Source organism: Pagrus major, chromosome 19 (assembly GCF_040436345.1).
Source record: "Pagrus major chromosome 19, Pma_NU_1.0".
In the NCBI taxonomy this organism is placed as follows: Eukaryota; Metazoa; Chordata; class Actinopteri; order Spariformes; family Sparidae; genus Pagrus; species Pagrus major.
This window is the reverse complement of record NC_133233.1, coordinates 4,990,620-5,015,447: the sequence shown is the minus strand read 5'-3', so window position 1 is coordinate 5,015,447 and position 24,828 is coordinate 4,990,620. Positions and strand designations below refer to the sequence as shown.

The 24,828-nt window shown below is 40.8% G+C and overlaps 1 protein-coding gene across 1 annotated transcript in view; it reads right to left on the bottom strand.

Moving 5' to 3' along the window:
- reck (reversion-inducing-cysteine-rich protein with kazal motifs) overlaps positions 1-24,828 on the bottom strand; it is an 84,645-nt gene that overhangs the window by 33,270 nt on the left and 26,547 nt on the right. Inside the window, exons 3-10 of the mRNA XM_073488119.1 lie at positions 19,439-19,513; positions 12,988-13,024; positions 10,358-10,443; positions 10,133-10,180; positions 8,701-8,734; positions 6,506-6,703; positions 5,640-5,904; positions 5,375-5,548 (exon numbers count right to left, since the gene is read on the bottom strand). Coding sequence (XP_073344220.1) covers positions 5,375-5,548; positions 5,640-5,904; positions 6,506-6,703; positions 8,701-8,734; positions 10,133-10,180; positions 10,358-10,443; positions 12,988-13,024; positions 19,439-19,513 — 917 coding nt within the window. The remainder of the gene's footprint in view (positions 1-5,374; positions 5,549-5,639; positions 5,905-6,505; positions 6,704-8,700; positions 8,735-10,132; positions 10,181-10,357; positions 10,444-12,987; positions 13,025-19,438; positions 19,514-24,828) is intronic.

Sequence of the window (24,828 nt, the reverse complement as noted above, 5' to 3'; positions counted from 1 at the left end):
CAACACTATGAATGGACTTCAGAGAGAGGCTATCTGAAAGTGTATGCTGTCATGCCCATTTTTAGGATTTAGTGCATCAAGACCTTTAAAACTCACAGCAGACACAGTTCCATGGTTTCATGCCAGATGCTCTGACAGTTTGATATTTGGTCGTCTGTGTGAAGCAGCGTAAAAAACGAATGCTTGTCATTTCTGTGGAAACTGTGTCATCTCAGAACCACATCTGAATCTACTGCAGGTTCTACTTTTAACAAGAGCAAAATAAATGGTGGATTGGAGCTAGTGATCAGCAATAACACAATAATGCTTCAAACATAAACACTTTAATGAAACACTCCCCAGACAGATGCACTTAAATCAGCATAACAGAACCCTGCTGCTGTCTGCAGGCTGCAGGACAAATACAGTATAGTAAAAAATCTGCAGCTTCTGATTGGAGAAGTGCTGCATCAGAGCGCATAGAGCTTCAACACTTCAAGGGTGGCCATTGGGAACAGGTCGGACCACTTTTGCCTTTGCTTGGTCACACAATGTGTCTAACAAACATGTCAATTACAGCATAAGAATGAAAACACATGCCTGTTTGAGGGCTGGCGCTACTGACGATACTGCCCAATGCAACATGACTTCAGTCTCTGTGATGCATGTTTCTGGTCAGACCAAGTCTATGGGTCCTCTGAAGGACTTGATTTTGAGGGAACTTGTAAAGGAGCCAGTTCCTGAATTGGGCTACAGCTACTGTCAAGTCTGCCATGCATTCACTATTCACTCTTACTGCAATACATCATAACAACCTCTAGGGGGCAGATACGCTAACCATTAGTGAGGTAAAGAATCAATTAGTAAATGAAATGAATGAAAGAATAATGAGTATGTGATTTAGTGAATTACTTCCTGTATAAAATAGGGTGACAGTACAGTTTTGGACACAGTACTCTTGATCAGGGTTACGATGAGTTGTTTCTAATTGAAGGTTGAGGAACTTTTGTTTGCCTTTCACCCACACAGACAGAAGAAGACAGACGCTCACACACAGTTATTATCCCCATGCTCCACCACCTCCACAACACTGTTTGTCTTCCATGCTGCTCCAGGCTACACAGCCCAGCGTTTGAACACCTCAGGGGTGGAGGAAACCATACAAGGCTCACCAGGAGCTCATCAAAGGAAACTCAAAGAGTCTTATACACAGTTTGTTTGCTTGAACATCAAATCCCACAATTCCACAGCATGGACTCCATGCCACCCTGATCTAGAACCACAATTTTTCAAATGATTTTCTTTGTGTAATAACAGACAGCTCAGGGTGAACACTTGTCATCTGAACAACATTGAAATGCTTCAGAGGGAGAGCTGTTGTCTGTAATACTCTCATAACGCTGCTCACTCAGAGAAGGCTGAGCCATTGCCTGCAATCTGAATGTTTCATTTTCTGTGGGATTGTAAAAGAATAAATCTTTTACAGTTTTTGCTGTCACAAGTGAAGCAGCTCTCTGGTTGGACATACATGGTCCCCAGAGGAAGAAGTCAAATGAATTTGTTGATTCCCTGACCTTTCATCTAGTAGTGTCATTAAGTTAGAATTTCAGATCATCCATACTAGCATTAGCATTTATCTCAATGCACTGCTGTGCCTAAGAAGACCCTCACAGAGTCGCTGGGTGTGGACCAATAGTAAAAATCAAGTTGGTGGAATCACAGCAGCAGCGGTGAATGATATCTTGATTTGATGAACCATAAAAACAGATTTCATCTGAATTTACAGGGCCATCAACTAGCTTGATTTTAGCTAGCTTGACATTCTACTACAAAATAATGTTTCTGGAGTGCTTATAATATTGGCTTCTAACTGTAGCTTACCTCTCTTATGTCAGCTAAATGATGGCACTTAGATAACACTCTTTTTACCTGAGCCATACTGCTGATTAAGTCTCTGAAGTTTGTATTGCCTTTACTGATAAAGGATAATTAATGTTGACGAAAGTATGAGTAAAACTCCTGTCAGTAAGTGTTACAGGTCAGTAAGTGTTACAGGACAGTAAGTGTTACAGGTCAGTAAGTGTTACAGGACAGTAAGTGTTACAGGATAGTAAGTGTTACAGGACAGTAAGTGTTACAGGTCAGTAAGTGTTACAGGATAGTAAGTGTTACAGGACAGTAAGTGTTACAGGTCAGTAAGTGTTACAGGTCAGTAAGTGTTACAGGACAGTAAGTGTTACAGGACAGTAAGTGTTACAGGACAGTAAGTGTTACAGGTCAGTAAGTGTTACAGGACAGTAAGTGTTACAGGACAGTAAGTGTTACAGGTCAGTAAGTGTTACAGGACAGTAAGTGTTACAGGACAGTAAGTGTTACAGGACAGTAAGTGTTACAAGTGTTGGTGCCACTGTTTACTGAGAGTTATTGTTCATCAGTGTGGATTTTTACATCGTGTTCACTATGAAAGTACAGAACTGACTCCTCAGCTATAAAGACACATCCAATCAAGTGTATGTGTGATATGATGTAGCCTAAAGTTCTGGTCTGGCTTCTGTATCTTATAGTTAAAGTGAAGTATTTCTGTGATTAATGAATAAACATTAAAGGTGTTTTAGGTCCAAAAGCCATTTCAGCCAATTCTTTCATCACCCTCAACACAGAAGGCTCAACAGTTTTCAACTCAGTTTTCAGTTATCTTCAGTATTGTGACTTGCTTTAAATCATCTGTATTTAAATAAGTGTGGACATTAAGCCCTTTCCACAGACAGGGTTAAAAGTGAAGTTCTCCTCTGCTGTGTGATGTTTCAAGTCTTCAAATAAACCCTTAATCATGGTGGTGCCTGACACCTGTTGGTAATGTTTTAGAACACATTTTTGGTGTTACCAGGTTAGTCACAGACAATAAATGCTCCAGGACACACAGAGTGAGCAGGTCATAAAGTGGTTCTTACTTTGTTCACAAACTCCAATGGTAATTCACAGGAATGTATAGGTTATAATTACACACATACCAAATATTTCTACAGTAAACATTTTAAATGACCTTCTTGTTAATGTTTGATAATCCAATCTATTTGAGTCCTGTGTTATAAGACCTCAGGTGCAAAACATGGTCATGACCCAGGCTTCCCACAATGCTCTGCAGTATCAAGTGGCTGTGAGACTTTGTGTTTGCCTCACTCACCAGGTGACCTGCAGACTGCTGTGTGTATGTGTGAAGCACATTTGAGTTGGTTTTGATGTATGTGTGTTAGTGCCACTTCCCAGCGCAGCCTTTGAAGCCGCTCCATTTGGCCTTTGGCCCCATCTGTAGACAGTGTGTAAAACATGCTGTGGTTCTGATAACTGCAGGGTCACACTGGGTTCAGTATCAATCTGTTTCTTGTTTTCTCTCTCCTTCAGGCTCTAAATGACGCATTTTCACACAGATGTTCAGAGGCAAAGTGAAAGGATGAAGGAATGAGTGTGAAATCAAAAATAATTTAATGAGGCTACGTTTTCTGAATATTATCCAAGTGTGCTAGCTTTAGCTTGCAGCAGCTGTAAAGACTGTACAACATTCTTAACAAAATACTGTTGAGGAGTTGTGTTGAAGAACTGATTTATGTTCATTTATAGTTGAAATGTCATCACTAGCAGTTTTTATACTGGACAGCAACCCGCCAATTTGGCTGTCCTTTTTGCGGCTAGGTCCGCGAATTTAGACAGACCGCGGCATATTGGTCTGTTTTGGTCCGCCAATATGACGCCTCGGAGGGTACACTTTTTGCCGCCTCCATTACTATGTAAATCCAAGGCGTCGATGTGCCGGCAATTGCGTGACATGGGCAGAGGTGTCGTTGACATGCACTGTTGTGCGACCCACAGCCGGGAGTTTTAAAGCAGGAAACAGCTGATCACAGCAGTCAGTTCATCACTTCATCCGCGGACGTCAAGATGAGCAACTGGAAAGCCGCTGAGATCCGGGAGATGCTAACCATCACAGATGAGAGAATCGTCAGTAACCAGATAACTCGTCACTGTTCACGCCCAACTTCGTGCTTCACGTCACATCACATGTTTACGCCTACCACAGTGGCGGCTTTTTTGCAAAGGAGGAATATTACACCTCCGTTTCACATAGACAAGGCGGCAGATTGCAGCCTTTACCAGGCTGCAAATGTGGCGCATTTTCTAACTAAAAGGGGCTACTGAAAGGACCTGAAGTGTCAGTGTCAATGTTAGAGCTAAAGGCAGTTTAAAGCAGTGGAAGTATAGGTAAGTAATGTTGGTTCCTGTTTGCCTGGAGGGTCAATTTACATGTAATCACTGAAAGAAGTTCTGATGAAGCTCAGCGTCAGTTCAATCAGGAACACTATCATTCATTCACAACTCTCTCTATCTCACTCTCTCTCGTCCCACTAATGGATCAGCTGACCATGGGCTCTCTCTCTTCCAGTTAAACCAACCAGATTTTTTCTGGATTAAAACCACCAACCAATCATGTTGTTACCGTCACATTTTAAATCTGTTCTCCTTACTGCTGTTGTCAGTGCTGTTTCCTGTCTCCTCCAGCCCATTCACCTCCAGTCCACCTCATCACACCCAGATCTCCAGCCATTCTCTTCATCCCACCACCATCAGTGTCTCGGCTCCATCGGGGAGGTTTCCTATACTACTCATGGCTTCACCCTCCCTCTTAAAAGATAATGGACGTCACAATGGGGCCTAATCGCCAAAAACTCTTATCTCTCATCTGATGTGCACATTACAATAAGTATTCATTTATTCAAAAACATAAAGTCTCAGTTTAACAGTTTAAGTGTACAAGTTAAAAGCAGTTGAACTGTCAGCTGAAATTTAAGATGAAACATCTAGAGGTCGTCAAAATCAGAGCCCTGTGAATGTGGGAAGTGTCAGCCAGAGACAGCAGTTGTCACTACATCAGATTCAAAATAACTCATGGGTAGAGTGTCTTACATGATTCTGTGCAGCACTAGTAGTAACTCACTGTGGTAGCAGTTACAGTAGCTAGCTCGTTACTGCATCTTCTTCTTTCTTCCATTTTGTGACGGGTGGCAACCAGCATTAATGTCGTGTGTAATTAATGTCGCCCACTATGACAAAGAATCCAAAATGCTTTAAGAGGTTCTGGATTATTTGCCAGATATTATCATAGTAGAAGTAGTTGACTGTTAGCTGAACTGAACATGTGAAGTGGAAACACTTAAGCTGTTTGAATGTCTGATAATTCTCCCGATAACTCATCAAAACACAAGTCATCTATTACAATATGATATAAATATGCTCTGGTTATTCACTTGTTTCTAAGATACTGGGCACAGATAAAGAGAAGAGCTGAGAAGGAAAGCCTGCCTTTATGAATTGAACCCTGCTGAGTATCTAGGAGTCTCACCTGTTGTTGAAGTTGGTGCAGTAGGCGAGGTCCTTGCAGCCCAGCTGGCAGGGCTCTCTGACATCAGCCAGGCAGTTGATGAGCTCCGTCTCCACTAGGCTGTACTCACACAGCTGGTCAAAGTCCTGCCATGTCTGGCCTCCCCAGTTAGTGCTGATCTCCTGACACATGTCCCTGTCAGAGCAGAGTTCAAACATATTTCACCTCAACATGTGCTAAGCCTCAGAATATAAACATAAATGTACTGGCTTCCACTGAGCTATACCTGCAGAGTGAAGTGTTAGCTTTGGAGCAGCAGTGCAGCTTGGCACAGTCCATCTTGGCAGGATGGGGGGTCTCCTCTTCAGGTGGGGAAGGAGGGTGGGCGCTGCCCAGAAAGCACTGCCACATGGGTTCCTGAGGGAGAGGCTGGGAGCCACACTCATCGATCAAACCCTCCATGATCTCATGCTCTGTGCTCATGGTGCGAAGGATTCGCCGGCAAGCCACCTGGCAGTGGGTAGCCTCCGCCCGGTCACAGCAGTACAGACCTGGAGGGGACAAATGGACTGATAAGTGATGGAAAATGTACTGTATGATATTACATATGGCTCCCACCATAGACAATTACATATTCTGCAACAGAAGATTGTATCCATGTAGCCCACACCTGTTTCTACACGGAAAATAGCATCCAACAAGTTGTTTGATGTCACAGCTAAGGAAGTTTCCAGGTAATTCTAAAACCAATCCTGAAGCTGAGGGGAGCAGCATTTTCCAGTAGGAGGCTCCATCTACTGTCCTTCCCAAGTGAAGTGAATCAATCATGAAAGATGGATCGCATTAGTAAGGGTGGACTGAGAGAACATGACATCAGAGAGGAAAGATGAACAATGGAGAAAATCTACACCACAGGCAAACCACTGTATGTGGAATAGCAGTTGAGGTGAAACTGAGTTGCTCAGAGACAGATATCTCAAAATTTGGACAAATAAAAACAGAACCTGTGCATGACTACACTGTATATCACAGGAGAGATGGTAAACCTAAACCCCCTAGAGCCAACTCCAGGCATCATAAGAATATATCTGTGTTGCATGAATGGATCCAGTGCTCCTGTATGTGGACAGTATAAACTGTAGATGGACTTACTGTCTATAGGGCTCCGTATGGGGTAGGACTTGGTGAAGTTGCTGACGCAGCTGAGCAGCTGAGCGCTGTGACTCTGACAGTACTCTTTGACTGCGTTGATCTGGGACACGGTGGGGGTCGAGTCCGTCCTGAAGATGGCCTGGCAGTACTCTCTGCAGGTGGTGTGGCGTCCTGCATAGCTGCAGCATGTGGAGCCCACTGGAGGAACACACAAAAACACACATCAAACATCACACAGGCTTTTGTGAGGAATCAGGTAAAGAGTTTTAAATGTGTGTGTGTGTGTGTGTGTGTGTGTGGGGGGGGGGGGGGGGGGGGGGTTGGGGCAGTTGCAGAGCAGCAAGAAGCAGCAGCAACGTCTTTCAACAGTCATTAGCATTGACTCAACTGCATGTCAAAACAATCGAGGTGGTGGAAAAGCTATTAATGTGGAAAGCTTTTGTGTTAACAGTGTTATTCAGTGGACAAGTTCCAGATGTGTGCTTAAGTGTATGAATGTGTGTGTGTGTGTGTATGTGTGTGTGAGTCTGAAAAATACATATTTCTTTCTTAAAGCATTCATCAAACACTATCAAACTTTGTGAGTCTACCAGGACACGCGAGGTGAACACTGGCTGATTCTAACAACATCATGTCAGGGTTGACATAATCGCAAAACAAAAATCATTGCAACATTTAGTGCAGTGGTGAAAGAGCACCAGTGATGATGACTATAAATGATAGTGCTGAGTGGTCATGTGGTGTTGTTGCATTTTTATGGCTCATACTGCATTTCTTGTTAAGACCCACCCTACTCTGCCTCTGTATCCTGCCTGTGATTGGGTCACCCTGATATCCTGACCCTGAAACTAATCAGTTTCACTCCTCATGCCCAACCTAACTAACCCAACCAACACGGCAACCAATCCATCGCACAGTAGGCAGGTCTTGGGAAGTAAAAGCAGTAGGAGCCATAAAAATGCTTTGTTGGGCTAATTTGCTAAAATGCTAAAACTACAAGGTGTCTATTAGCATCATGATGCACCGATAATAGATTTGTAATCACATAGTGACCCTCTGAATAGGAAGTGAATCAGTGAAACTGCAGTCTCAACCATTCAATATGCTGAGTCAGATAACATCACATTTAAATCTAGTGCAGCCTAACGGAAGCATGATTAGCATCATCATCGGCTAAGACAGGTATTAAAACACTGTACTGTACCGTACTGTCACTGATTCACTGGTGTGGACCACAGTATGAAACTACAAATGCTACATTCTGCTGGCCTCAAAGAAATATTGACATGTTGTGAAACATTTTTATTCACTTTCTCGCTGAGAGTACGATGAGTAGATTTACATCATTCTCATGTTTGTATGATGAAGATGGAGCTACAGCCAGCAGACAGTTAGCTTAGCTTAGCAAGACTAGAGAGAAATAGGGGGAAACAGATAGCCTGGCTCCACCCAAGGTAATAAAATCCACCTACCAGTGCCTCGATCCTCAGCTAACGCTTGAGATAAAGTGATAAAGTGAAATTTTTCCAAAAAGCCCAAAATGTTGAGCTATTCTTTAAAGCTTCTTTGCAGGGAGGCAAAGAGACATTAGTCTCCTGGGTCAATGCTCACATAGTGAGAATAACTTTCACTCATACTGTAACATGGCACTGAACTGTTCCCTGTCTTTACTGATGCAGAACACAATACTGCTTGAAACAACTACCGTTACATATGAAGTGACAGTGGATGTTGCCATTGATGGATGTAGTTAACAGCTGATCACTACATATATGTGACTGATTATCAATATATTCTTATAGACATTAAACAGTGCCTCTGATGGTCCAAGCATTCATTTACTTTTTGGTCCTGAATGTTGTTTCACTGACAGTGACTGGACCCGTGTACTGTAGGTTGTATCCAGTCCAAACTGACAAACAACTCAACGGGAAGTCACTGACCTCACATCCTGCCAGGCCAACAACATGGCGGTGCTGTGAGTGTGCATCTGTGCATGTTGTGTTTTTACAGTATGTGTATCACAGTGCAGGAATGAGACACAGAGCACAACAGAGAAGGAATACAAACAAGCCTATCTGCTGGTCCAAGAAGATAGCGGTGTTCTGAGGGGTTTATTTATTTACTGGCTGGACGGAGAGATGAGATCAGTGTTTGGCTTCTTCACTCATCATCTTGTGTGAGGAACAACTTACTTTCATTTTTGGTAATGCAGCTGTAGAGGGAGTTCTGAAACGAGAAGAGAGAAGCTGTGGTGAAGTCACCATTTTAACACAGAATTAGAAGGTACAATAATGCTCCACCTCAGGGGCTAGTGACTGCTGACAGTGACTAAATCAAAGGCTTCTGGCCTTCATGTGATTTTTCCATCTCAGTTTTAACTGAGGGAGTTTTGTGACCCTAACCCCTGCTTTCTCTTTGCATTAAGCTTTAAAAATATTCTCATCTTAATGAAAAAATGTCTTACTAACGTTGCAGAGATCTCCTTTATCATTGATGTTTTCACTGAAGGTAACATTATGTAACTTTTTTACCTGAAAATAACAGCTTCAAAACCATGTTGATGGACCTTGTCTTATAATGTGGTGAATGGTGTCTCTGCCACAGCCAGTCGGCCCTCCATCACTTGTTTCTGCACTATGTGACTTCAGTGAGAGGGCAGGGTTTTCAACACATAACAGTGTTATGATGTAATGAGTTAGCTCATTGTTACAGACCTGGGATCTGTATTTACAACAGTAGTGTTGCACTCAGAAACTGTTGGGGCACAAAATGATAATTTCTACATAATGTTGCTTTAAAGAAAACTTACAATATGCCAATTAAAAAAATGCCAATTAAAAACATGGTTAAGTAAGGGCATTGTTAAACTACTGGATCTGTATAAGGACAACAAGCTCATGTGGTTTTTTTAAAAGTTATACTCTGCCATGATTTAAGAACTCCAAAGATTTGTTTCAGCAAAGGGCTGGTCACTCAATTATATGACATAATGATCGAAAACTATGAAGACAACTAAGAGTAAGAATGGGGATGAATGGGGATTATATAACTGGAGAATGAGAACATACGTCTCACCTGTAAATACATTAAATACATGTGATCCTAATATCCTGACCAATGCTATGAGTGTGATATTCATCAAGGTAGTTTTTATCACTACTGGTGGAAATGTGAGGAGCTTTAAAGTTCAGTGATGTGATATATATCTGCACTGTTTCCCCTATATGCACCTCGCAGCGACGGACCTCTGCTGCTGAAATGTGACCGCCGCCGCTGAATCTTTATTTATTTATTATTTATTTATTTAGGAGAGGAGAGGAGAGGAGAGGAGAGGAGAGGAGAGGAGAGGAGAGGAGAGGAGAGGAGAGGAGAGGAGAGGAGAGGAGAGGAGAGGAGAGGAGAGAATTATATAATTTGATGCTTTCACACACTCATTATTTCTAAGTAGTAGAAGTAAAGCTTAGAAAGAAGAGGTTAGAAGTTATCAGGAAAAGTGGTAGTAATATACTATCGTTTTAATTCTACTTAATTTTTATTGGTTATGTCAGAATAAGAGAACCGGGGTCTTTAAAAATTGTGAACTACAGTTGAAACAAACACTTAACCTGCAGCTGTGTAACTTACCTCTGTGACCTTTTTGCATACTTTTGTTATGTCATTTTTAGATGATGCCTGTAAAGGAAAAGAAAAGGAAATCAAAGCAAGTCAACTCCGTCATGAACACAGAACAGCCAACCACAGGAAGGTAGGTCGAGCTGACGTAAACATGAATCAATGTTCATGCAAAACTAATGTGAGGTCAGCCATTCTTAAAGAGAAAGGGGGTTAGCTCTCCTGATGATCTCTCACCTGTCTGCACTCCCTGCGACACTCAGCTGAGATGGCCAGCTCGCAGCAGCCCAGCCCCACCCAGCCGTCTGACTTCCTGGATACTCCTGGAGACAAATCCAACACCACTGAATCAACCATATGTTACATTACCTATTTTATGGAGGGTAGCTTATAGAGTTTGTGAAGATGGATTTATTTATGGGGACAATGCTGACCTTTATGAAAAGCTGCATATATGTTACGATATAAAGTGGACCTGTATTCATCAGTCAGTCTGCTGTTATAAATATCCTATATTTACTTGACATATATACATTATTATTATTATTATTATTTATTTTTACAAATAATTACACTTTAATGACATATTTACATTTATTTATATTTCTCACAACATCTGTCAGTGTTTGGGTGTGATACAGTAGGAAGCCATTTGAGCTGTCAGTTAAGTACTTTTTTTTTTTTTTTAAATGGCAAAAATGTTATTTTTTGTTTCCCCTGCCAGACACACACCATACAGAGCTGTCCATTTTAAATCAGTTATATATTGAGTTCCAACAAATGACTCCACAGTTGAGGAAAAGTGAAAAAACATCATCAATTGAAGTTGGCATGTCCAGGAGAGGTAGTTACACTAACAGAGTAAACCTCTGAAAGCTGCTGGAATGCAGTGAACTTCAGAGGACGATGATATCTCACAGTCTGAGAGGATCTGAGCGAGGCCTGTTCCTTAACTGGTTCAATCTTTACAGACTCCTGAGGCTGTCTGGATGCCAGTGTTCAGTGGGTATAAGAAGGTAAAAATAACAATACCTCCCAATCTGGATACTATTAGGCCTCTGACAGGTAGATTCGTCCAGAGCACAGGCAGCAGGATTTAGGCTCTGATCCGCTGCCTGCTGTCTGTCGGCTCTGCTGAGGCCCAGCTCTCCTCACTGCTTCAACAGCTTCACTTCTACCATCTCTTCTCATGCAGCCAGACACAGTACAGACAGTAGATACAGCTGGGGCTGACTGTCATGTTTCATGTCAGCTCTAGAGTCAAAGTGTTTGAGTCATTTTGACTTATTGTCTGCACATTGTATTCAGTCACGTAGATACAATGAACGATGTGGAAAACTTTTCCAGTCCAAGTTTTCAAGTTTGTCTGAACAGCTGGCCTAACTTCTGTGACCTGTACGACGACAGCCTCATCAAAGTTTAAATATTGGTATAAATATGAGAATGAAAACAACTGTGTACCAATCTACATAATGTTTCCCCTTAATACTGCTTCTAAAGTAAAAACCAACACTGTAACTGCTCAGCTAAAAGTGTTTGAGTGCAACCCGTCTGAAGTGGGTGCAGGAGCCCAACCACACACTGAGGGAGCAAATAACGTCATTTCAATCATTTTGGGGCGTCCAGAGACGTTATGTAACAAGTCCCATCTACTTTAGTTGAGAATGCTGCAAAGCTGTTTTGCTGTGAGGCTCCAGAAATGTTTTGTGGACTACGAGACTTCAGCCACGTTTCCTCAGCACGGGGCTGAGGAGAAAATGACTGAATGTTTGGGTGAACTGTTCTTTTACAGCTGCATTCATCTTTCATTCAGTTTCTTAGCAGAAGTCCATAATAAGCTGAACATAATCCACATGAGTTACACATTACTGCCTCATTTACTTAAGTGCTGTACTTAAGTACAATTTTGAGGTATTTTTCCTTTAGTTCAGTATTTCCATTTCCTGCAACTTTATATCTCCACTCCATTAAGGTTTGGAGGCAAGTATTGTACTTTTACTCACTTCATTGATTTTAAACTTTTGCTACTGATTACTTTACAGGTTACAGGCTGCGTTAGAGCCACAGTAGTGCATTTTAAGTTGATTTATTTCATCAGCGATCAGATAAAAAAACAAAACAAAAAAAACACTAATTCTGACAATCAGAAAAATGTCGGATCTGATATTCGACAGCTGATAATCAGTCGACCAATTTTAAAAAGTGCATGAATACATTTAAATATATGTCAAATTTGTACTTTTGATACTTAAGTTCATTTAATATCAGATACTTGTACTCATATGACTTTCACTTTTACCAAAGTAATATTTTAACATAGTATCTACTCAAGTATGACTTTTGTGCTCTTTGTACAATACTGACAACATGTATGCTAGCATGTCATCAAAGAGATTCCTATTTACACACCCACTTGATGATGTGATGAATGTAAGTCTAATATTCACTCTCTTTTAGCTCTGTTTTGGTCTCCATCAACTCCTGAGAAAAACATCTGGCTGTTTAGCTGCTAACAAAGCCACTATGTTCACCAGCTAGTCTGCGTCTGTCTGATATTTGCTGTTGGGCAGACAGTGTGCAGTGGGTTTGTCAGGACGTTTCAGGAGATAATAGATCAACCTGTTTCCAGCACAACAGCAGGAGCTGAGACTAAGAGTTACAGACTCTTAAACAAAAAAAGCTAAAAGAGGCTAAAGTGCTCTGTAGAGCTGAGAAGAACTGCACAGCTACTGATAATTATCTTACAAGCAGCACCTTTGACATCAGATGGATGAGCCATTGTTCATGTAGACCTATGGATGGGCTCTTTTATGAGAGTATTAGACATTTAACACAAACAGGTATTCATATTAGTGCCCTTCTCTTACCTGGAAGTGTAGAGTTGATGCACATCCACAGTTCATTCTAAAAGACAAAGAAGGTCAAAAGGTCACATGTCACTTGAAGAGTACTAAACTGATTTAGAGGAAGTTTTTGAAATCGTGCTAAAATCACCCGTTTAGTGTCAAAGAATCTTGTGGTTGGTCAGTTTGCTCCTGCTGCGGTTGTAGACTCTTGGTTACAGCTTTACAGAGTAACTGTCACATTAGTACTTCATTATGTTAAGCTCTTAGGCTGTTTAAAAGGGTCTAATGTACATACTTGGGGTTAGTGTTGGAAGCATACATTTTTCTGATTGGCGATCATAAACCCTCGGGGCTAGCATTAGGGGCAAACTCTTCATTGAGTCATTTCTTGGCGTAGAAAATAAAAGTGTGAAACATATAGTGAACAATCTACTGACATGTTGAAGAGACGTGAAAGGTTGCTAAAGAAGCTGTGAGAACAAACATGACATTCCTACGATCAGAACAGTGTTGAAAAACAGGAAAACATATGAATCCTATGAAAGTCCCACTGGGTTTGTGGTGAAATGTTGTGGGATTAATCATCACAAACAAGCTTGTCTGTCTCCTCTGCCTGAAGGACAGAGAGAGACACAGACAGGGACAGCAGCACACAAAGACATGGAAACAGAAGCGTGCTACAGAAAGAATCCTCTTCATGCTCCTCTGCTTTACAGGACAGTCCTTTATGTAAATCCACGTCCCTGTTAACACCCCCATGCCTCTTGGCTGGGGAACAAAGGCTCCTGTCAGCGGGCGTCAGGCCGAGGAGTAACAGTGTCTTTACATGAGGCATAAACATGATTTGTGATGAAGTGGGGGCCAATAAGGCAAGAACTCGACAGGAAGAGTAATGTTGAAGTTCAGATGAGCCAAAGCAGAAAGTCCTCCAGTCTACCCAGTGATCCAGCCTGTGTGTACGTGTCTAATAAAACATCTCATGTCTTTCTCTTTGGTGTTTAAAGCTCATACTACTGACTATCTTTGCACTGGACCAAGTAAACGTCGTATCTCTCACAGTTTTGCTTTTGTCAGGTGTGAAGAGGCCTAAATTCAAGTACTATGAAACATACAGTATCTGTTAGTGGTGTCATGATGTCAGTTCTAATTAAAAAATACACTGAATCCTTTATTGATTTTATAAGAAGAGGGTTCACTCCAGACACATTTGAGAGACTATATATGATATATTTGATCTGTTTTTGGTTGAACTCTGTAATCTTTATTTTTGGTGGATATTATTTGAACTTGTCTGACCCTAACCTGCAAAAGAGTACCAGAATAAAGTCAAACTGTTGTAAAATACAAATTTTTTGATAATAATTCCAAAGTATTGCCATGATGTCTGTTACTTGGATTCAGCTTCCTCTAAAACACCTTCATGTTTTTGTGCAATAGATTCTGCATTACAAGGAATCAAATAACAGACTAATATGCTACACTTTTAACACTGTACAAACATAGTTTAAACTACTGGTCATCAATCCATGTTGTTTATAATATCTGGTTTTAGGAGGTGCTGCAGTCTCCCTTTACAAAGTTATGGAAAACTACCACTACTTCACTTTAAAATAAAACCAAACACTGTTGTTGCTGTAAATTGTTTTGGGTTTTTTTGCCAAAGGATTTATCAGTCATACAGTTAAAATAGTAAAACTATACATATGAATCCATTGTGTTTCTTGATGATTTAACTGGTGCCCCCTAAATTTTGTGCTGGTGATCCTAAAATGTTCAGTAAGGAGCACCATTGCTACTAGCGGAAAACATTTGTCTGGAGCCCTCATATGTTGATATGTACTAATCCAGATGTGATAGCATAGCCATCAGTGCTGAAACAAATGTTTAAATTGAAAATTAAATCAAATCGTGACCTTAAAATCTGATGTCAAATCAAATCATGGATTTTAAGAACTGTGACAGCCCTATATCTGTGCACAGTAATATGAATGTTTGGGATGAAATCTGGAGGCCTTACGTCAGAATCTTCAGAGGGCAGCATGAGCACAGCACCGCTCACCTGCCTTCAGTAGCAGTTTGAACAGAGGCAGAGACCACAGCGAGCCCACAGAACCCAGCTCCTTACCTGTCTAGCTCTAGCAACTGTAGCCAAGACTTGCTATGCTAACATTAGCGAGAGAACCTACTGAAACACAGCTTGGATGTTTGTGGTAGTCACAATGTTCAGTGAGTGACTTTAAGTGTGTGACAAAGAGAAAAGTGCCTGCTTTAAGATCACACACTTACATTGTCCCTCACAGGTCAGCTCTAGCTCCTGCTATGGTGTGTGTTTGTAGTAATGTGGAGATGGTGTGCAGATGGCCAGGTGGTGCTAGTATAACTGTGCAACGTCCACTATTATGTTTCTAAAGTTCTGCTTTTTAACTGTCAACATCCAGCAGGAAACACTTGCTACAAAGTTCTTCCACTCCAGCGTCTTACAGACAGACAGCTGGCTCGGATCATAAACTCTGTGGACAAAACAAAGACAGAAAATCCACACACTAACTATTCAGCGCATGAGTTTTACCTGATGAGGGTCTGAGGGACACAACGTTGTATATAAAGTGGGTAAAGTGAAGGACAGTATGCAGGATCATCTATTAACACCCCAAAAAGCCCAAACATATGAAAACATGTGAAAAGATGAATGGCTGCATAGAAAGATCAACACATGTCTGCATTCAAAGTCATCTCAGGTCAGCTGTCAACAACCAAGCTGCTTTTGTTTATGGACTTTTTACTGTATTCATTGTTAGTTCAATATGTCCAACAGAGCGTTGCAATATACTGTACAGTTCACTCCAGTTCAAATCCAAGGCCTTCATGGTGTGACTTTATTATATTTTAGCACTAATATCTGTGGAAACTTTCATTACTATAATAATGCACCTTTCATGATATTTTTGGTTATAATCATCACAGCATTACATTTTGGTTTGCTTTCTGATAATCAATCAAAATGTGAGCACAGTATCATGTGAAACACATCTCAGATTCTAAATTTTGACACAAGGACCTACTTTTTAAAACGGGGGCTCAATATTAGGCCCATAGTAAGGCCTTTGTTGAATGCTGTTGTGCTTTAAAGGGGGACTGTGTACTTCTGTGTTGTGCTGGAAGTCAATTGCTAGTTTATGTTAGCGAACTCCATTTCTAAGCTAATGTTAGCTACTGTTGCTGTCTGTTGCTGTCCGAGCAGAGAGAGGCGCTGAGATGAGGCACTCCAGAACTTGCATAAAGTCAAATCAGGAAAAAGTAGATCACATCACTCCAGTTCTCAGATCTTTACACTGGCTTCCTGTCTGTCAAAGAATAGACTTCATAATCCTGCTGTTGGTTTATAAAGCACTGACTGGTTTCTGATCTGCTGCGACATTATGAACCATTTAGACCTCTGAGGTCGTCAGGTACAGGTCTGCTTTCAGTCCCTAGAGTCAAAACTCAACATGTTTAGTTATTATGAACCACATATCTGGAGCAAACTCCCAGAAAACTGCAGGTCTGCTCCAACTCTCACCTCTTTTAAATCAAGGCTGAAGACCTTTCTGTTTGTCACAGCCTTACACTGAAGCAATTTCAAGGCTTTGAACTGCACTGTGACTTTTATTCTTTAGTCTTGTCTCTTTTAAACTTCTTCTATTTCAGCTCATTTTCCTATTTCTTAGCTTGTTTTAATGTTTTGTTTCTTGATGTCTTCCTACTTGTTTTTAATGTGTTTTAAATGCAATTTTTAATGTTTTCTAATGTAATTTCATAATGCTGTACACTGTAAAGCACTTTAAGTTGCCTTGTGTCTGAATTGTGCTCTACAAATAAACTTGCCTTAAACAACAGAAACAAACTGTCTACATGCTTGTATCGCCCAATAGACCAAGAGAGACGGGGAAGGTCTAATGTTTCATGTCACAAGGCAACATGCAAACAGACAACAATGTAAGCGATATGAGAGCTTACATTTAAGACTGTTTACTGGAGTGCTGCCTGGAGAGAGACGAGACGAGCACCACACAGCCCCTCTGCTTTGTAATTAACTATGGTGGGAGGAAGGGCTGAACCTGTGTGTGTGTGTGTGTGTGTGTGTGTGTGTGTGTGTGTGTGTGTGTGTGTGTGTGTGTGACAGAGAGAGAGAGATTGTGTGATTGAGCCAGGTGCTCCAGTATTCTGGTAACCACAACCACCAACCCACTTCCTGTATAAGTCTAATTAGAGAGTTGATATGAATTCTATCTGAACCCTGGGCAGGAGATTACCATCAGCAACACAACCACACATCGCAACATTTGCTTAAAGTTTGATCAATTTGGCAAAATTGCATTTTACATTACCAACTTTGAATGACTTTGCTGTTTCAGTTATGTTTTTTACAACATGCAGCAGTGGACAACACCCTTTTATTAATGATAATTATATATAATTAAACTAATGTCTGGCCATTTTATTGGGTTTCTCTCATTACTGCAAAAAAGGGGGCTGCAGATGGCCCAAACTGTTTAACTGAAACATCAGCTCAGATTCACAGCAGAAGCTGAGAACAACCGTTGCACTGGTACAACAAAGCATGTTCTGTTTCCTTTTTTTATTTGTCTTTGCCGTCACTCACGTGTGATTACATCTAAATCTGTAAAATAAACTGTGGTGGTGATAGTGTGTTTCTGTGCAACTCAACAACCACAAACATTAGGGTCAGTTTGCAGAGACCCGTTGGCATTAGCCAGCTGTACTGTCTCCGCTCAGGAACTGTTTAATGAAATTAAATAATCACGTTATCTAGTTGATGTCAAAAGCACTGAACACGTGAGCATGAAGGTTAATTCTCAGTCATCTCCATTATTCTGCACACTTGTAGGGATTCTTGTCTTTATTAGTCTGACAAAGACCACGTGGCACAAGGTTTGGAATGAGCCATTCTGTGGGACCTCAGTTCAGATCTTTTTTGTGAGTTCAAAGTAACATGTAAATACTTAAGGCACATTAAATAAGAGTACAAGTTTTTAGGACTGACCTACGCCATTTACTAGCCCCTCACACTGTGCAGGAATCATGCACCGATACTCCACCTCGCCATCAGGGGTGTGTTGGTCTGTTGTGTTCACAGTCAGATAACTAAAGAGATCCTTCACTCATCAGATGAAAGAGAAATGTCCCACAAAGTTACATGACCAAACAACAGTAATGTGGTAACTGGTAGTGTCTTTGGCAACTTACTTAGCATCCCGACCGAGACTTCAGTGAACTTTCCCCCAGAAAACAGCATCCCTCCCCCGAGTAAGAGTCAGACAGCGTCCTGTTTACTGATGGTGATTGTGTAATTATGTAATTTAGAGCGAAAAACGTAACTTTGTCACTTTCCAGGATGCATGGTGGGTCAGGATCTCAATCACAACACATGATAACTGCATCCATATGATTATAACCAGTCAGCGGGTACATGTTTAGATTAACAGGTGGACACCGGGGGAAACATGTTAAAAAAAAAACCCCACAGATGTCAACATCATGACATGTACCATCACACCTCTTTTGGTTCTGCAGCGCCACGTGCTGTATGAATTGACACACTGGAGCGGCTTTACACCGGCGTTGCTTGGTTCAGTATGAACAAGCAAAGGCGGCGTTAAGGCGAGCCTTCTTTGTGGTGATAATGCGGGGTGTGTGAAAAGGGCTGCTGTTGATCAAATCCCAAGAACACAGTTCATGAGGACGATTCAACACATTTAGCTGTGATAAGATGACTTCTCCCTGCAGTGATATTACCCCATAATGTAACTAGTCTTACAAAACTCGTAAACTTGTAGACATGTTGACCTAACAGTGGTGAGGATCTGTTATAACGTCACCTTGTAAACTTCATTTGACTCATTTCATGTAGTTGAATGCAAAGTTTTTGTTTGTATGACATGATAAAATACATTCATGCAGTAAAGTAGGGCTGCAACTAATATATAATTTCATTATAACTTATATAACTTATACTGTACAGGCTAATCAATTCATCTCTGCAGGCCGTTAATAAGGGCCAGTGGTGTCTTGTTGGTTGTGCCATCAGTAAGATCTCTCATCAGTTAATTGGCTATTTATTAATTAGATCTGATTTTCTGAACGTAACATGCTTAGGAGCAGATCTGATATACAATCTTAATTTATAAACAGTAACTCCCTGAACAATGATCACTACAGCAAGACCAAAGCACCAGAGTTAACCCCTTTAACATTATTCAACACATTTGAGATTCATTTAGCAAGCCAAAGGTTCAGTATGATTCTCTTTAGACCTTTTCATGGTGCAATGAAACACAGCACAGTTCAGCCTGCTTCATCTCACTGCATACATTTGAATTGCTGAATGATAACAACCCAACTAGGTTAAAAAGGCAGTTGTCTTTGCTTGTAAATTTGATGAGTGTGATTGTAACGGAGGCAGTGAACTCACCATGGACTCTGGACAGTAACCCGGTAACCTCTGGAGGAGATGCTTTAGACGAGACTCACTCTTTATAGTAGCGAGCTGCAAGACAGGAGCAAAATACAAAAGTCAGATAACACATTTTAAATCCATGGTTATGTATCATTGCAGATTTTGAGCAGGAGTTGTACATGTATTTGCCCCACTTCCCATGGAGTTGGATATCGACGTCTCCAAATTCCAACTGGTTCCAACTTCTGTAACTGGTTGTTAGTTTTGTGCATTAGAGTTTGAGATAAACACTGAACTTCTTGACTTCTGCACGTGACAGTTGTTCATCTTCTGGATAACCATTCGGCCTTATGCATGATTGAAGAGAACTTGTCACATCAATTCATAACAATTTTCTCAGATTAAGAATTTTCTCTCAGGTATGAATGACATTCACAAGCCTTACAACCCCGTCGTATTCCTTTCTTTTCTGTCAAGGTTCAGCTCTGTAGGCTCACTGCACTGCACTGACAGCTGTGGTAATATATTTGGCTCCCATAATACAACTCCTGACACTGCTATATTTGTTATGTATTTGTCTGCTGATGTCAGACAGCAGGAGCCCAAGATCTGCATGGTCAACGGAAACAGCTGGCCCTTAAATATCAATTTGTCAGCATTGATTATGCCTGCAATCAATTCTCATGAAGATATACCTACTAGGGGCATTCATTCTTTCAAGTTAAGGTTAAGGTTAAATTGGTTGGCTCAATCAGATTTAAACACTGATCTAGCATGATGCAGACAGTTTGGTGACAGTTGGAACACAAATCTCTCCTGGCTGATAAGAAACTGTTCAAAGACATCTGATTTTTTCTTAAAAATGCCAAAAGCCAGGCGCCTGTGTAAATAATGAAGGATATTAACCACACTTCACAGCTCCCAAGTAGATTTTGTCAAGAAACATCCAATCTAATTCTAGCAGAAGACTACACCTCATAGTGAGACAATGAAGCATGTTAACCAGTTTAACCCAGTGGACATAGTATGCATCAAAAACTGCTCCCATCTTCTCAGAGGGACTCAGAGCTAAACACACAGACAGCACATGAAGTACACACTCCTGGAATCAGGGCCACTCATTCTTTCCAGTGATGGCAGTAACTCTGTTCATTACTAACAATTGTCCATAACTCTTCTGACTAACTGCTTAGAAACAGAACTAAAGACACTCAGAATGTGAACACTGCAAAATCAATCCACTCTCAGATTCTAGACAAATTATTGATGAATCAGTTATAAAGTCCAAATTGCCACAGCTCTGATTCACACCTCTGACTGGGTTCTTCTACACAGAAATGGTGCGATTACTGTAAATAATCCAGGAGACTCCTGTGCTTCTAAGATGAGGAACATATCACTTTGAAATTGAATTTACAGTGGGAAAAATACCTCCAGAGCCAGCGGCTCATCACACTTCTAAACTCTACTGAGTCATTGGTATGAACGAAGATCATAGACACAGTATATAATGTTCCCTTTGATCCACGAGACATTAAAATGTACTTGTTGAACCTTTACTCATTTATTATGTTGTTTTTCCTACATAGAGGAATGTGCTCAGGCCATGGGAAAGTGTTGGAAAATGTAGTCAGTCCCAACACTTCTGAGATATGCTCACTTAGACATCAATAATGCATCCAAGTTTGTGGTGTGCCTCCACACACACACACACACACACAGACACACACACACAGCCATAACCCATCCAAGTGCTGTGTGAACATACAAGGCGAGAGCCTGGGAGAATGCAGCCACTGCCAACAGTCTCTGGCTGAAGTGTGAAGTCATGAAACCAAGTGAGTGAGATTTACAGCTTCACACACTCAGGCTGCTGGGAGGACTCCATGTTTTTGTGGATTATCTCTTTCTTTCCACAACTATTAGACATTACAGTGACTCCGAACACTGCCTGTGGAAATTAACAGAGATACCAAAGATGCTTGATGGTCTGCAGTCACAGTCATGATTTTTATCTTCTCTAAGGAATGTGAGAGAAGTCTTCTCAATTGTCTTTCACTCCAGTCTTTGAAATAAAACCATTAGACAAACAAAAAACAGATATTAGGCTGTTTGTGAGCTGAGAAATTCTCCAACAATGGCAGAGGTTTGCAATGTCCTCCAGCCAGAGGTTTCCAAACTGTGAGGCAGGGGAAAGTTGGAGGGGCTGCAGAGGGAGAGATCTGAGGCTAAAATATTACATGAGGTGATGCAGATAAATGACAGTGTTCTTAAAAATGAAAAGTTATTTGTTTGAGGTTCGGCCGCTGAGGAGTCATAACTTAGTCAAATCTAACCACACAGACATGATCCACATTTGTTACACGTTCCAAGGATATTATTATCTCCAAGGTTCAGAAATCATTAAAACATGCTCCTTATAACTTAAGAACTGAGAAACATCAAGTTTTTTAGTTCTCCTCAATATCAAAGTCATGCAGTGACAGTTGTTTGTACATTCATGGGTAAACCGCAAAAGGGAACTGCTAATAGCTAATAGCGCATACTTTTAATGGTACCAGTTTACCAGCAAATATGTTAACAAATACAGCTAAAAACAAGTGGTTTGAACATGTGCATCGCAGCTAACTAGCTGAATCCATGCCAACATGATCCTTCCTGTTTACATCCCCCCAGCAATATGGAAACTATAGCTCCAACACTACATTTATTCCCCAAATAGAACTACGACAAAGAATAATAACAGGAGTAACAAAATCCATTATTATTAACTTTTCATGGTGCACCGTCAGTTCTTATATTCCTGAAGCACTGACATTCTACTCTACCCTTTCATAAAGTAATTTTCCTATACATTCATACACTGATGGCGGTGACTGCCATGCAAGGTGCCGACCAGCTCATCAGGAGCAGTTTGGGGTTCAGTATCTTGCCCAAGGGTACTTTGACATGCAGACCAGGGGAATCGAACCAGCGACTTTCAGACAACAAGATGCTGGCTCTACCACTGAGCCACAGCCACCCTGTTGTGGTCAAAAGGTGACATCCACTTATAAAGAGCATGTTCATCATGTCAGTCTTCAGTTCCAGTGATTTCTACAGCTCTCATGTTTCTGTGATGAATGAGTGGAACACAAACTACTTTGTCACAAAAACATTCATGAAGTTTGGTTCAATAATGAATTTCTTATAGGTCTTCTGAACATGTGACCAAATTTAAGGAGCTCAGCATTGATCTGAAAGAGCCCATTATTGATTTGAACAGCTTTGAAGCTGGACTAAACTTTGCTGCTGATCACATGGACAAAGAAAAAACCTTCAGGAGGAAAACTCTGTGGTCACATGGAACAAAAACTGAGTTGTTCAGCCACAATGAGCAGCAATATGTTTGGAGGAGAGAAGGTGAGGCCTTTAACCCCAAGAACACCAAACCTACTGTCCAGCATGGTGCTGGTAGTGTTCTGCTGTGGGGCGGTTCTGCTGCCAGTGGATCTGCTGCTCTAAAGAAAGTAAATGAAATAATGAAGAAGGAGGATTATCTCCAAATTCTTCAGGAAAACCTAAAATCATCAGCAGCAGATTGGCTCTTGGGTGCAGTTGGGTGTTCGAACAGGACAATGATCCAAACACACATCAGAAGTGGTAAAGGAATGGATCAATCAGGCTAGAACTGAGGTTTTGGATTGGTCTTCACAAAGTCCTGGCTTGAACCCCATCAGAACATGTGGACTGTGCTGAAGAAACAAGTCTGTGTCAGGAAGCCAACACATTTAGTTGAACTTCACTGATTCTGTCAAGAAGAGTGTTAAAGATTCATCCAGAGGACGACCAGAAGCTTGTGGATGGAGATCAGAAGCAGCTAACTGAGGTAGTAATATTAGAATTACTGTATGTAGATTTATGATCCAGGAGATTTGGTCACATGTTCACAGGACCTATAAGAAATTCATTATTGGATAATTAAAGAAATGACCAAAAACTTTTTGGAAAAAAGCAGAATATAGTTATTAAATCATGTTGGGGTAATGGCTGTGGTAATATAGGAGATCATTTGAACAGAAACATGTTGCTTGGTAATCTCCACCTACTTGTTATGAAATCTTGACCTGTTTGCATTACCGACTATTCGGTTTGGTTTTCTGATCTCAGTATTGTATCGCTTTATTGTATTTTCAAGCTGTAAATTGTGTTCTGTCTAACACTTTTGTACTTCATTTGCTCTTCTGTACACTGGAAGTGGAAGTATCTGCAGTGTTTAATCATCCCAATTTGCTTTATTTCTAATGATTGTTATAATTTTGCTGCTGCCACAGTCCAGTGTCCAGCCTGATTACTGAAGATATTATATTATATCTTAGATCTTAGATATATTTTATATATGTTATTTTTCACTTAAAAAGGGAGCACTGAGGGTGTTTCACTTCAGAAACTGTAGAATCATGTTCAGTTTGTAAAACACTGCCGATCTGAAGCTGATTTCTCAACAGCGAATGTTTTGTTCATGCCAGGCTGCAGGTGCTCCTAATGTGTTAGTAATAAGGTGTTCTTGGACTGTTCTTTGTTGAAACAAACTGAATCAGAAGAATGCAGACTGACATTAACTTCATCCACTCCTTTTACAAATGTCGTTACATCCCTGCTGAACTCATGGAAAACACAACACCGAACGGAGCAACAGTGATTTGTTGGCAGATAATCAAAGAAAAAATCTCTCTGATGCAACAAAGGCCAACTCTGAAAACCAATGAGCCAAGCACGCCATTTGTAACAGTCTCTCCGTCTGTATGAAAGGTGAATAAGTGCCTGCTGGCAGACTGATGGCTTCTTTCTCCAGTGTCGGGCTCATCAAACAGCACATGCCGAAGAAAGAACGTTAAGTAAAGCAGCAGGTTCTAATCATGTGCCGTAAAGGCCGGAGAATCTATCGTTTTTTTATTCCAACAAGAGTAAAAAAAGCAAATTCTGTTCATAGATTCCCTCTCTACGTATGAAGGTATGTCAGACAGTAGAAATAACTCCTGTGGTGTTTAGCTGCAATGAAATCCCTTTGATTTACAGATGTGTTTGGCGTCATAGTCACCAAATGAACCGCAGAGATTTAGAAATCACATCACTAGAGCACGATCCAGTGTGGAATGAGTTAGTACAGTAACTAGTCCAGTACATTAAACATGGAACTAACTCACAACATAACACAACATAACCCTTCTCAAAAGGGGAGAAGAACTTCAAACTGAGGTAATAATACAATAATACATTTCTCAGAGGGAAAAAAATTTCCCCAAGTTTATTTAGTTTGTGAAGACATAAAAAAATTCAGTCAATGAAGATCTTTGTCTTCTCATTAAAATGTCTTCTCCAAACCATATAGTGCACCTGTAAGATTGATAATTACAGCTTTTGAG